We start from the raw sequence: 14994 nt of genomic DNA on the forward strand, positions 1-14994 counted from the left end.
CTGTGATTTTAGCACGTCGCCCCCCTGTGCACATCACCCGGTGCAGACTACACACCCCTAGCGACACCACTGCCTGTACCACTGGTTAAGAAACACAGATTTATAGTAACTTTTTAACAGAAAAAGCTCTCAATAAATAAAAAGACAGAGCTTGTGATTTTTAAAAATACACACACTCATACACCCTCTCTGCTGGAAAGGAGTGTGCAGGAGTGAATAGGGACAGTTGCTCTCCCTCTTCTAAGTACATATAAGAAAACCACTAGTTTCAATATGGTGCCATTCTCTTGCATCCTAGAACTGACCAGTCTTGTTTCCTAAAGTTCTCCCCTCCCCCTTTTTTTGGCATCCTCCTGTCTCTCTTTTTGTCATCAATCTTCTCTTTGCATGCACATTCCAAGAAGCTAATGCCACGTACCCTCATCTTTTGTATACACAAGCAGATATGGCCTTGGGTTGAAGTAAATAAAATACATGCCTTGTTTGAGCTGCTGCCTGTGTGATGAGTCCACCATGGAGCTCATCTTTCATGAAGGATCTTTCTGATCTCACCAAGGTGGGAAGTGAGGATTTCATTACATTAAAATTGTCAGAATTAGATCTTCAGTACTACCCATCTGCAAGGAAGTTAGGTATCAGAATTCTTCTGTCACTAAGTTTTGTTTTTTTTGTCACCTGGGTGACCGAGTTCCTGGAATTTTTCTCTTTCTGTTCCTGATCATTAGTTTATACTCCCCTTTTCTTTGCCACCTTCCATTCTACTCCCCTAAATCAGAGGTATACCAAGAGACATCAGGGTAAAGCTACCTTTCCTCCTTTTTGTCTGTCTGTAAAACTTTTCTACACATCAATCTCACTTGTTTTTTCAGATGTAAAAACAGTAGAATCCAATCCATCTTTTTCATCTCTCCTTCTGCTTTACTTTCTCCTTTGTCTTGTCATTTAGGTTGCAAAGCTTTCTGAGCAGGAACCCATGGCTCTTGACAGATAGAGGTAGAATTAACTATTTGCACTGAATGAATGTTCTCTGTTCTGATAACTATGGAGATGTACCTTTTTATTTTAAGGTCTTTCAATCTTTCAGCCATTGACTGTATTGTTAACTGCAGCATAAAAGCTTTTTTGTGTCTTGCCTCCCATCTAGTGGAGAAATCAAACTGCATCTCACCCTGAGCATCAAAATTAAGCTCTCTGAGGAGTGCTTCAAGCCATGTCTCAATTTACAAGATCCTCATGTATTATTTGTGCACAATCTTGCACTGGGCTGTTCAGAAATAGCTTGTTGTTGAGAACAGAACCCTTGATACTTTATGCTGATGCCCTGAATGTATCATCTCTGGTAGTTTGGCAGTTGGGATTTCAGACTTAAAAAGGCTATGGCATGCAAGCTGTTAATTTTAGAATAGATATGAATGAAAAAGATTCTGGAATTAAAAAAAGATTCTGGATTCTGAAATTTATTTTTTTTATTTTTATAGTGTCATTACCGTACATGGCACTTTACCCAGAGCAAGAAGACTTTGCTTATTGAGGGGCTTTGCTACCTTGAGGGGCTTGCCATCTAGATAGACACAAGGGGGGCAGTGAAAGCAGGAGAAAGAATGGAGGCAGGAGTAAATGGGAAGAATATGTTCATCTCAGTTTTGTGTACATAATTACAGCAGGTAAGAGGTCTAAGCTATTTGGACCAAAGACCACAGAAAAGGTGGGTTTTAAGAAGGAATTTAAAAGACTAACAGGGAAACATGCAGGTATTCTGGGATCTAGTTGCAGGCATAAGGGGGAGCAGGGGAGAAGGGGTAGAATTGTTTAAGGCAGCAAGTTGAGTTTGGGGGTCATGGAGTTGAAGGAGCAAAGGTAATTAGCAGAAATGTACTAAGAAAAGTTTCCGCTGGTTTGGCAGCTCTCAAGACAGCTGCTTCAGGCTGTTGAAAATGAGGCTGTAAGTACACACTCTTTTCTCAGAAGTGGTTGCACTGATGCCTTTGGGCATGCATACTTAAAGTATTTGTTTCAATATTCTTGAAATGGAGAGTCTGGTGAACTTTGCTCTCAGCCAATGTCTAACCACAAGCCTGTGTGTCTGAGCATGCTTACCAAAATATTGATTAAGCGCTGCAGGCACCCACCCACAAGCCGACCCCACAGATAAGTCGAGGGCAGGGTTTGAGCCAACAATTATTGATTTTTCTATGACCCTCGGATAAGTCGGGGGTTAATCTTAGGGGGGTGTCTGACTATAGTTTTGTCTGATTTTACCCAAGGCCAGATCCTGAAAAATAACCTACCACTAATTGTTACCTAAGAACTGTAGTCTCTAATTTATTAAAAACATAGTAAAAGATCATAAGATACATTTTTATTCTTTTTAAATTCTGGTCTTCACCACCTTTTTGTAAACACTATCAGAGTAAGTGCACTGTAAACAACATACCAGTAAAACAGTGGTTCTCAACCTGGTATTCATATACTCCCAGGGACACTCAACAGGACCTTTAGGGGTACTTGAAAAAGAATGGAATAATGGCAGAAAAAGGCAGGTCATGCTCCAGAATGCCTTGCAAGGCAGGAATGCTTTGCAAGGACCAACAAGGCAGGAAGGGAGGTAGCTAGTTGGCTGTGAAAGCCCCACCAATAGCTAGTTTTTAGTCATCAATTCATGTTTGAACCAGTGATTGAAAACCAGCACAGTAAAAAAGCTGAAACATAATATGGAAAGTGATCAATCACCCAAAATTTCTCAGCACACTTCTGGTGCAAAACAGTGCAAAGGCAGAGTCTTCTTCAAACAGATGAAAAGAGAAAACCCTGTGATGAATACATGAAGTCTGGGCTTTCATAGAGAGGAGATGTGGGCTTGTATTATTAATTACAAGCATTTTGCTAATATGAAGGGTACAATTTATGGAAATGGGCTGCCAAGGGATATGCAAGTGAAAAATGTTGGCAACCACTGCAGGAGATCCATGAATCAAATCCACCTTTAAGGTGTCTAGTGTGTTAAGTCAGAAGCCCTACATACAGCGTACAACCCATAACATATAACTGGGAGTGTGCAATTCAATTCACAGCAGAGAGATACAGCTGCATATATTTGCAACCCTTTTTACTCAGAAGTAGACCCACTGCTTTCCATGGGTGTTGTTCTTAAATAATGGTACACTATTTAATTGTAGCCTGGGACTTTGTTTCAAATGGAGAGGAGGATCCCATCCTGGTGTTGAAAAAAACAGAACCAGGCTGCAGCAGAAGGAAGGAGAATAAAAGGTTAACTTTGGCTGGAATTTCCCAGTTGCTGTAAAAACAAATGATCTCTGTATACCTGCTTGAGAAATGAAACTTTTCAGAGTTGAAAGGCTCTGCCCTCTGATTGACCCAGAGATAAGGTGAAGGGATAATTGAAGCTTGATTACTTGGCAAAAATTTTACCTACTATAGGCAGTATCTGTAATGAAGTAATGAAGATCCTCTTCCATGCTGCGTTATGTACCGGCGTAGTTTAAAGTGGCATCACTGCCACTTAAGATGCAAATATGAATTTAGATTAGATCGGAAAGGACTCTTTTGTATTATGCAGGCCTCATTCAAGTCAATCAAACTTGCACAACAGTTTTAGGGTTTTTTCTGTTTTTTAATCTTCATTTATACTTATTTATTGGCAATGATTTCCTTTGATCTTTCTAGGACATCTCTCTCCCTGAATTACAAAACAATGTAGGCTTAGAAGGAAGGAGAGAGTTTTCCACTTAACTAGGTCGTATCTCTTCAGAGTTGAATTATAGACATAGAAGTAAACAGATCAACCATTAGTATACCTGTGTCTTCCTCAGGCTGATCTGGTTCCTTGTACTCACTTTCTGCTGTTGGCTCTGCAGTTCAACTCTCTGAAATTTGGAAATGCATAATTAAGGTTGTTCATGTATGTCCCTGCAGTGTGATTTTTTTTTTGGGGGGGGAGGGTCAATGTACAGGGTGACCCCCCCAAAAAAAACAGAACCCACAAATCTTTGAATAAAACTGTCAATTTCAATTTTTCATGTTTTTTCTTTCAGGGTATACAAGTTGACTTTGTGCATGAAATATTGGTACAATAATCTTCCCCAATATGTCTTGGTCAACCAAGGAAAAGTTCCTCGAAATTTACTGGACCTTTGTAGGATTTAATAAAATTTTCATGGGTTCTGTTTTTTGGGGGGGTCACCCTGTATCATAATGTCTTAAATTTCCGAAGGGATAGATGTGTTAGTCTACACACCAACTGGAATAGTCTTGTATCATAAGCTTTTGCACAGTGCATTAAATACATGGTTAAATACTCAGTAGAGGAGGGGGTGTTGCTGTAAATGTGTAAACTCTGTAGTGTGCTAAAATGCATTTCGTTGGCCAATTAAGATGATGCAGAATCTCATCAGCATCAATTAAGATGATGCGGAATAAACTCTTCAGCTGATTGCCCTTTGAAGTTCTGTTTTAAGAACTGTCACCTCAAGATTTGCAGTAGAGACCAGGTGTATTAGAATACTCTCCTACTGTTTTCTGATATTGCCATTTCTGTTATGTCTGTTCTCCTAGGCAGAGACTGGTCATTTTCTTGTATGTAGGCAGCAGAAGAGCACTATTGGTAGGTGATAGCATACCTCAAAATTATTACAGGATGAGCAAGTGGGAATGGGCCTCTGTTTCATGTAGCTGACAGTATGCATGATAGTGACTTAGATACTGAACCTAGAATCAGGAAGTCCCCAAATTCTGTCTGAGAAAGTTACTGAGATACAGAATAATAGACACGTATGGAACTATTTGATATGATTTAAGCCATTTCTGCCCAACATTGCGTATATGCAACAGGGATAAAATGTGTACACCTGTAGGCGGGGTAGGAAAGGGTTAATTGGAAAGCAATATTTGGCAATTGGAATGTGTTTACTTTTTATAAGGAGCAATTTCATTGCAGGCAGCATTTGGTTATAATTATGGAGAAGCATAATTGAAATCCATGAGGAATGTAGTGTTTGGCATTCCTAGTGCATGTGAGGAGCCTAGTTTTTCTGAATATGGTTTGGTATGTTGTCTCATTCACTGTAGTTTCCAGCGTACACTTTCAGCATCTGAAATAGCATACATGATTTAGGGTGCAATCCTAACCAACTTTCTAGCACCGACATAAGGGCAATGCAGCTTCAAGGTAAGGGAACAAACATTCGCTTGCTTTGAGGTCCCATTGGCACAGCTATGCCAATGCTAGAAAGTTGGTTAGGATTTGAGCCTTAGTGTATTTTTATTGTCATAGATAGGTTAGTTGACTTGCTGGTTCACGTACTACTTACACTTTTTCTTGCATAGAGATTAACTCTGTAGGAAATGGTAATCTATGGCATGGATCTTAGTCTCATTTCTCTCAATCAATTTTGGTCAAACTTCTCAACTAGTTGACATGTTGCAACTGTAATTCCTGTTTTCAGTGAGTCGATCGCAAGAACTACCTGTTCTTGAATCAAATCTCTTGTCCCATTTAGTCCAGATGTGTCACCACTTCTGGTCCTCCAGGTATCTCTGGGAAGCTCATAAACAGCGCAAGATAGCCATCGCCTGTAGCTTGCCCCCAGCATCTGGCAATTGGAGATATGCAACCTGTTAATAAGGAGGTTCCATTAAGCTGATGTGATGAATACATATTAATACATTAGTCCCATAATTTAACTAATCCTTTTTAAAAGCCCTATGGCTATAAGTTTTTATTGCCTCTTGTAGTATTAAATTCCATATATTCATTATGCATTTTGTTTGCTGCTCACTTTGGTTTTCCCAAATCTCTTTATTTTTCACATTCTCATACTGCCCTTCCTCCAAGGAGCTCAAAATGGTGTGAGAAAACAAGGAGGGAATGATGTTCAACAACCTGGTGAGGTAGGTGAGGCTGAGAGATAGTGACTGACCCAGGGTCAGCTAGGAAGCTTCATGACTGAGTGGGGATTTGAATCTGGCTCTTCTAGGCTCCCAAACCAGTACATCTACTGTCAGTCAATTTTGTTGAATGCTCATGAGTAGTAATAGAGAGAGGTGTGTCTTGCCACTACCCTCATGCAGCCTGTTAAATATGTTGATCTTGCACCTCAAACCCACACCATCTACTGTTACCTCATTTGTCAGATGCATACAATATTTACACATTGATAGAAACTGTTGAGTGTCTCAAGGTGCAATGGCCTTGAAATACAAACGGTACAGAAGGCTGGAGATGCTTCTGTGCAAAGATCAAATGTACAAAGATCAGAACAATGTTTAAAATTTTGTTCCCCCATCCCCCTTCAAAAGCAAACAGAATGTCCTCTCTCTGGTGTGAAGACGGAACTGATTCAAAGAGTACGTTTGATTAAGCTCAGTGTGACATGTGAACTGTATTCCTGAAAGAAGAACAGGAGCAAATAACAAGTCTGGATTTCTCCATGATCTACTCATCACCAATCTAGCACAATTAAATATTCTGGATTCCAAATGAGCTTTGGTTGACATTGATTCTGAAAGTTGGATTCTGCACATCTGTCTCTTGCTGTTTAGCTGGGTTGGCCTCTCATTGGAGAGTAGATTCCGCTCTTGCCCACTTTAATAGCCCCCACTTTTCTGGTCAACTATTAACTTGTGCAAGAAAGTGAGAGCATGAATGTAGACTTCAACCCTATGCATATCTACTCAGAAGTAAGCCCCTTTGAGTTTAATGGAACTTCTTCCTGGGTAAGTGTGTATAGGATTTTAGCTTTCGGAGCATGATAGTGTTGGCTCTGAACTTGTTTTGTACCCCTCCCCCACCCTAGGTGGTCCCAACTGCTAGGAATTTAGGCTGCTGCTATTTGCCTAAAGTTTGATTGAGTGTTGGGAACTGGGCTTTATCATGGGTATATGGAGAGATCCAACTTTTTGTACTTTGGCGAAGGAGGTTTGGACCCTGACTACAACTTCAGTGAAGCTTGGGTGTAAGATCATTGGGAATATAACTCAGTTTAAAATAATTCAAAGCCCTTATTAGCCAGTTCAGAGTATAGCATATGCTTGCTTATTTATTACAGATTTTATATAGCGCCTTTGGACTCAAGGCAGTTTTTTGGCAGGCTGGCACAAGCCCCATAAAGTTTTTACAAATCTTATTCTATTCAGATAGAACTCTTCATTATCCAGAATGGGAATTATCCCTTTCATTGTGTGGTTCTCTCTCTAGTTGCATAGCTTCTCCTGCTACACATCAAAGCTACACATCAAGCCCAGGCAGCTTATCAAGCTATCAACTCCTCCATATTCCTTCCGCCCTCTCACTATGGCTCGTCAGATGTCTCCCAGTGGGTTCTCCTATGCTTATCAGTTTTGTTCAAAGCAGGAGATGCATAGTTGCATGCAGAATTTAATACATATAAAGTGGGGGTGAGATAGGAGATAATGGTACAATTATCTGACTTTTCTTTGCTGCCTCATGGTCTGCATACCGAGTTGCTATAAACTGGCATCAACTCACCTAACACAAATACACTGCACTAATTCATTCACTCATTTTTTGTATAGTTTTAACTGCAGTAATTGGCAAGCACCTATACTGGACTCATGACTCTGACTTGGCCCTAACTACAGGGTCACTAGGCCTTGAAGAATAACAGAAACAAAAGAACTTTTTGTTGGAGTTGACTAGTTTGGCATAGGTAATTAAATCTGGTATTGCAAGCAGTTTTTAGATGACTGGTGAGTTTTAATCTTGGTGGGGTAGGAGAAACTTCAGATAACGTGAACATTTCTGTCACTGTTTAAAGAAATGTCATTTGCACTGTGACTTGCCTGTATAGGAGGTTCTTCAGTTATTCTTGCAAGGGCTAAATAAGAAGTACCAGTATTCCATTCAATGATGGGAAAACCAGAACATAAAATTCATGCAACAGCTTGTAAACATTTACAGCATGTTGCTCAGAATTCATAAAATTCAGCTAGTCCCCTTACAGCTCTTAAACAGTTCCTGATGCATTTGAGAATTTGTTTTTATATACAGTAGTTTTAAAAATTATATCCTGTCATTCCTTTATAGAGCCAGGGTAGCTCACAATACACAAAAATTGAAATAATGTCACACAATCCACAGTGCGCCAAGAGACACACCCAAAGAGAAGGAAACATGGAGTTGGAGAGGTGAAAACAAAATTTTAGTGTTCATACTAGACCCCCCCCAAACCACCAGTTTCACCTTACTAACTGTTCCAAACTTTTTATCTTTTATCTAGGGGGAGGAGCTTTCTGGAGTGATTATTGATTCAGGACCATTGTGGTGGCCTTGGGTATCCCTTTGCCTGGACTTTGATAGGATCCCATGCACATTTGCCTACTTGCAAGTAAACACACACATGTGGCTCAGTTGTCATAGGCTCAATACATTTTTCTTGCCAGCTTGGGTGGGAGGAGACTTCCTCCTTGAGTATTTTTTGGGACCTGCATTCATTGGATCAGAACCATTCTGGTGGTGTTTATGTTCCTATTGGCCTGTCCTTCAAAGTTGCCTGGGGCAACTTGCGTAATAATTGCATATTAATGAGTAAATGCAACATGCAGCTTAATTTCACTTTCCATAAGGTAATGCATTTTCCTTTTCCGCTATCACCTTATCTGTTTCACAACACACCAATGATCAGGTCACAACCCACAGTTTGGGAAACACTGTCCTATGCTGTTCAAGGCTTAAGGTAATTACCAACATCTTGATTTGCGCTCAGAACCATGCAGCAAACCAGCATGCTTCTATTTGTTGCTGTGTCAACAAAAGGTCTTCCATGATCATATAGCATTTTGTGCTAGTTTGAAGCTTCCAGGTGTTCCTCATAGGCATGTCCATATGAAGCAGATATGCGGGTTAACTGAAGCATGGATAATCCTGGCTACATTTGTTTGAGACAGAAAAATATGCAGCTGGTTCACCAACCAAATCTGGGCAAAGGCATCTCTGACTAGAGATGCTACTTGTACATCCAGGAGTACTCTCAAGCTGTATACCAGATCGTTCTGGGGAGTACAACCCTTTCAAGGCGAGGCAAAATACTATATCCTTCTCAGCAGGTTTCGTAACCAGGAGTACTTCTGTCATCTTTGCAGCTCTCATCACCACCAAATAGGCCTGAACTGTGTTGTCAGATTTGGTTCTAGACTTCCTCTACCATTGTTCAAGTAATCTCTACCCAATCACTTGATCGTTACCAGCTTCACAGTAAACTCAGGGACTATTCTGACTATGATTGAGGAAAAAGTACTCAGGAGCAATTGTGTTCATGGCCCTGGCCATTTATTTTAAAAATATTTTTTTGCTCCTGCAGGTGCTGGAGAAAATCTGGAAAACACCATGGCAGCTTTTCGCCAGTGAGTATAAACATTCTCATCCTAACTTGTTTTTCTATAGATTGTCATATGTACATAGGGCTGTTTTACATTATCTTTTGTTGTTGGATAATAATCTTTGAATTTGCTTTAGTATGATTTCTGTATTATGGAGTTAATGAAATGCTGCAGTGAGTTCTAAACAAGTCTTCTAGTTAGCTAGAGGTTCTTATCACACTTCTAGTTTAGTTCAGGAAAAATTTTGAAGTTAGATACAGTTGGGGCTTTGGGGGACGCACATTGAGCTAGATCCACAGGTAGATAATCCATGGATACAGAGGCCCCACATGTCTAGTCTTGTCACTCTTCTTATTCAGCTATGCCATTGTGGGATGTGTGTGAGTTATGCACTTATACACATGATGTTCTGAGAGGGGTTGAAAGTAATGAGCAAGGATATTTCTAAATTTAATGGAATTTCCTTTGGAATTTCCAAAAGAAAGAACTGTTTTGAGGATAACATAATCAAATCATTCTAATATAACTTCACTCTTCTGGAAGGAGGAGAAGATTTAGCATAGGAATAAGCCATCTCAACCTCAGGTAAGCTGGTTCATGTTTAAACTGTCTCCAGTGACCTTTCCTTCCATAAAGATGGGCAGGAAAACCACTTTGTTGAGACAAGAAATGTAGGAGATGCCTCAGACTGAATCCAGGTTTCCAAGAGAGTAGGTCAAGACATAACCAGTGGTGAGTAAAGGGGGCATTTTCCCCTCTCCTTTGCTGAAGGAGAAAAAATTTTAAGCCAATTGTCTTAACTAGAATAATGGTGACCTGTGAAGTACAGTATAAACCATTGTTTCTCAAGCTGTGGATCGGGACCCGCTTGGTGGGTCATGACCTGATTTCTTGTGGGTCCCACAGAGCCTTCAATGAAAGCAGGGCTGATGGAAAGATCAGATAACCAATTGCCTCAAGTCCTGAAGCTACTCAAAAATCAAATAGCTGCTAAGTGCCCTGCAGACAGCTGATGGCCTGTAGTTTACAAGCTTGCATTAATATAGGGTACTAAATGTTTGAGCATCTTTTTTCTGATGTGTTTTTTTAATCAATGTCAGGTAGTGGGGGCATGTGAAGGCTGGATTCCATAACTAAGCCCTTCAAACTTTGAGACTGTCCATAGGGCTGCCTCATTATGAGAAATGGATCAAGTTTTTTGCAAATAAAGACATTATTTTTTTCTCGATCGCCTTTTTTAAAGTCCCTTGAAGCTAGATGTGTCCTGACAGAATGTCATTTTCAAATGTGGGTCAAATGTGGCTAAAAGGTTTGAATCTACTGGTATAAGCTATTCTAAGTCCAGATGTCTTGCCCTCCTTTCATAAAAATGTATGGACAGGAGTGTTTGTTTCCAGTGAGTTAACCTAGGATTGCAGCCGAAATCTTACTGAACACAATGGGCTTACTTCTGAGTAAAATAACACCATTTTCAAACACCATTTTATATGGAGCTATCTTCTACAGAGTAAGGCCGTGGTCCAGTTATCTGCATTGGCTCTCTCGGGTTTCCTTCCAGAGATGTCCTGCTTTTTATCATAAGAACAGCCCCACTGGATCAGGCCATAGGCCCATCAGCTTCCTATATCTCACAGTGGCCCACCAAATACCCCAGGGAGCACACCAGATAACAAGAGACCTCATCCTTGTGCCCTCCCTTGCATCTGGCATTCTGAAATAGCCCATTTATAAAATCAGGAGGTTGCGCATACACATCATGGCTTGTAACCCATAATGGATTTTTCCTCCAGAAACTTGTCCAATCCCCTTTTAAAGGCATCCAGGCCAGTTGCCATCACCACATCCTGTGGCAAGGAGTTCCACAGACCAACCACACACAGAGTAAGGAAATATTTTCTTTTGTCTGTTCTAACTCTCCCAACACTCAATTTTAGTGGATGTCCCCTGGTTCTGGTGTTATGTGAGAGTGTAAAGAGCATCTCCCTATCCACCCTGTCTATCCCCTGCATAATTTTGTATGTCTCAATCATGTCCCCCCTCAGGCGCCTCTTTTCTAGGCTGAAGAGGCCCAAACGCCATAGCCTTTCCTCATAAGGAAGGTGCCCCAGCCCAATAATCATCTTAGTCGCTCTCTTTTGCACCTTTTCCATTTCCACTATGACTTTTTTGAGATGCAGCGACCAGAACTGGACACAATACTGCAGGTGTGGCCTTACCATCAATTTGTACAACAGTATTATAATATTAGCTGTTTTGTTCTCAATACCTTTTCTAATGATGGCATAGAATTGGCCTTCTTCACTGCCGCCGCACATTGGGTCGACACTTTCATCAACCTGTCCACCACCACCCCAAGATCTCTCTCCTGATCTGTCACAGACGGCTCAGAACCCATCAGCCTATATGTAAAATTTTGATTTTTTTGCCCCAATGTGCATGACCTTACACTTACTGACATTGAAGCGCATCTGCCATTTTGTTGCCCATTCTGCCAGTCTGGAGAGATCCTTCTGAAGCTCCTCACAATCACTTCTGGTCCTCACCACTTGGAAAAGTTTGGTGTCGTCTGCAAACTTAGCCACCTCACTGCTCACCCCTGTGTCCAGGTCATTTATGAAGAGGTTGAAAAGCACTGGTCCCAGGACAGATCCTTGGGGCACACCGCTTTTCACCATTGTGAAAATTGCCCATTGACACCCACTCTCTGTTTCCTGGTCTTCAACCAGTTCTCAATCCATGAGAGGACCTGTCCTCTAATTCCCTGACTGTGGAGGTTTTTTAGTAGCCTTTGGTGAGGGACCGTGTTGAACGCCTTCTGAAAGTCCAGATATATGTCTACAGGTTCTCCCGCATCCACATGCCTGTTGACCTTTTCAAAGAATTATGTAAGGTTCGTGAGGCAAGACTTACCCTTATAGAAGCCATGCCTATTCTCCCGCAGCAAGGCCTGTTCATCTATGTGTTTTGAGATTCTATCTTTGATGAGGCATTCCACCATCTTATCATCTCATCCTGGATATTGTCCTCCCTTGGGAAAATTTTAGGGCTTATCTGACCATTTCTGTTCTTCTTTCCACAACTGTCTATCAAATCTCCCTTGGAACAGGGAGCAGTTTTTGGTTTTCAGCTTCTTAAGCCAGTTGCACTTAACTTGAACAGGTAACTGCAGCAGCGATTCTAGAGCTTTCTTAGTTCCAGTGCCTGGGGATTAAGGGGAGCCCTTCCTCCTATGGTTTAAACTGGGGAGTTTTCTACCTGAACTAGAGGGAAAGGCCCATCTCCAATGCTAAATGCTTTCCTTCTCTCAAGAAATTCACAGGTAAGTTCAGATTCCATTTTTTTTATTCAGCTCCGTTTAAAATGGAGTTTGAGAGCAAACCCAGGAGACTGTTTTCCTTAAACCAAAACATGAAATTGCTTTTTATAATGCTGTCTTTTTAACAGCAGTCACTTTTTTCACTTTTCATTCTCTTTTTGGTTCAGTGGATTCCCAGTTATAGATGGTCACATCCTTCCTGGGTATTTATTTTCTGGTAATGAGTAGTCCAGTAGTAATTCTGTAATTACCTCTTGGCATTAGGCTGGAACTACCATACAGAAATTGATGTTGGTCTTTAGATAATTACATCTCAAAAATTTTCCTTTATAGGTATCCTTGTCATGCTAATATCTGTGTTGGAAAATGCTCCAGCAGAGGGCAGAGGAAAAAAGATGCTTGTTAAATGGGCTAAACCCTAACTCTGCCATAACCGTTGCCCATTGTGAAAGAGGCAACTGCAAGGGTCAAAGAGGAAATGCCAGACTGGATTTCTCTCAACTTCTGAAACAAAATTAATTTAATTTTGAATTAAATATGAATTCAATGAATTCATTTCTGCACTTGTTTCTGCACTTGCAGAATATGTTTCTGCACTTGCAATTACAATTTTGAATCTCAAGAGCTTGCTTTCATGCTGCATTTTATAGATTCCTATTGGCATGTGGGTAACCAACCTACAGCAGTAGTGTCACAGGTTGAGCAAGTAGCAGGCAATTGACACACTTCCAGACAGGAACATAAGGGTATGATGGACCTCCTTAAGGTATAGTTGGGCCTGCTGTGTTAGTATTATGCTGATGTCATTGATGCCTTCTGCTCTTCAGTTCTGTCAATAGAGGCTGAAACACAAGGCAGAATAGCTGGATGTGTGCCAGAGGGGAAGTTTAATACTCCTGGACTTGAATAATGGCACACTTGACACAAAGATTGTGTTAATGGCAGCAGCCATTCCGTTTACCTTTTGTCAGCTGTTTTCCTTCATTCTGTTGGGTACATGCCATATAGAGCACCAGAATGTGTTAATGGATGGCACTTAACCATGTCAAGTCTATGTTCTGTATAAGGCAGAAACACAGCCAACAAGGTGGTTCAGGAACAGGTGCAGATTGCTGGAGTCAGCAGGATCAGCAAACACTTGTGACTGCCTCACCCTGGGTGTGGCTTAGCCTACACTGATTGGCCACTCCAACTACTTAATGTTTGGTCTGTTGAGCTTCCAGTGCAGCAGTAGGAGTGTAGTAGGAGACTACTGAACTGCTGCCAGTAACTTGGGAGGCTGGATGTGAGTATATACATGTTGTTACTGACCATGGAATGAACTTTGACTGTGTATCTCGGAAAACTGATTTGGATTTGTTGTTTATGGACTGACTGCTCATCGTGCTGACTAGGACTGTTTACTGATTACTCTACCTGTGATAACCCTTGCTCTGAAATATAACCACTGCATTCAAAGAACTCTGCTGGTGTATGCTGTTTTGTGTGCCTGCTCATCCAGGGTTCCATACAACTCTTTACCAGACAAAGGGTTGCAACTCTAACAAACCATATAATAGTCCAGTAATTTGTCTTCTATTCTTTCACACACTTGCTTTAGAGACCATGGTCACTGCTCATCATCGGCATTCATTTCTTTTACTGTAAAAGGCAACAAAAAAGACACTGTGACAAAAGGGATTACCTTTGAAGGCTGTAAAATGGAACATGTGTAATGGGACACAGGTTGTGTTTTGTTGTTCAGAAACTCACTGGGTAGTTAATTGCTGTGTATAAGAACTGTAGGTGCAATTAACAACCCACTTGCTCCATGGTAACTCTATTTCAGTCATTTGAATTTAGTGGAAGATTGGTCTCAAGTAAGTGGGTTGCAGATTGCAACATTAACATCAGAATTTCAAAGTCTGTATGTTGTAAAAGTGCCTTTTAACATTTATCAAATTGCTCATTACAAAATGGCAGATTTCAACAGAGGACTTGTTAGAAAGCCAGATTCTTTGTGAAGAAAGTATAAGAAGGGATTAACTTTTTTCTTTAATCATTTCTATTTAATGATATAATTGTGGTTAGTACACTTTGTTCGAAAGTATTCAGCCATTTTCCCAACCAAACAGTGGTAGTAAAATGTGCCACAGGATTTCTAATCGCTATGGCAGCTAAAGGTGGTGGGTTTAACACAACCTTCCTTTTCTTTTCAATTCTCTGCTAGAACAGACCTCTGAAAAAGTAGATGCCCTGTGGTTCAGAGTTCCTCAAAAGATTTTAGAGCCTGCAAACTTAAGATGTTAAGCACAATATAGCTGGCTTGTATGTGATAGCTAATA

The 14994-nt window shown here is 40.7% G+C and overlaps 1 protein-coding gene across 1 annotated transcript in view; it reads left to right on the plus strand.

Moving 5' to 3' along the window:
• Nucleotides 1-14994, plus strand: part of GDPD1 (glycerophosphodiester phosphodiesterase domain containing 1) — a 39450-nt gene that overhangs the window by 2255 nt on the left and 22201 nt on the right. Inside the window, exon 2 of the mRNA XM_066636345.1 lies at nucleotides 9336-9378. Coding sequence (XP_066492442.1) covers nucleotides 9336-9378 — 43 coding nt within the window. The remainder of the gene's footprint in view (nucleotides 1-9335; nucleotides 9379-14994) is intronic.

The sequence above is a fragment of the Tiliqua scincoides genome, chromosome 8, assembly GCF_035046505.1.
Source record: "Tiliqua scincoides isolate rTilSci1 chromosome 8, rTilSci1.hap2, whole genome shotgun sequence".
NCBI classification, from domain to species: domain Eukaryota; kingdom Metazoa; phylum Chordata; class Lepidosauria; order Squamata; family Scincidae; genus Tiliqua; species Tiliqua scincoides.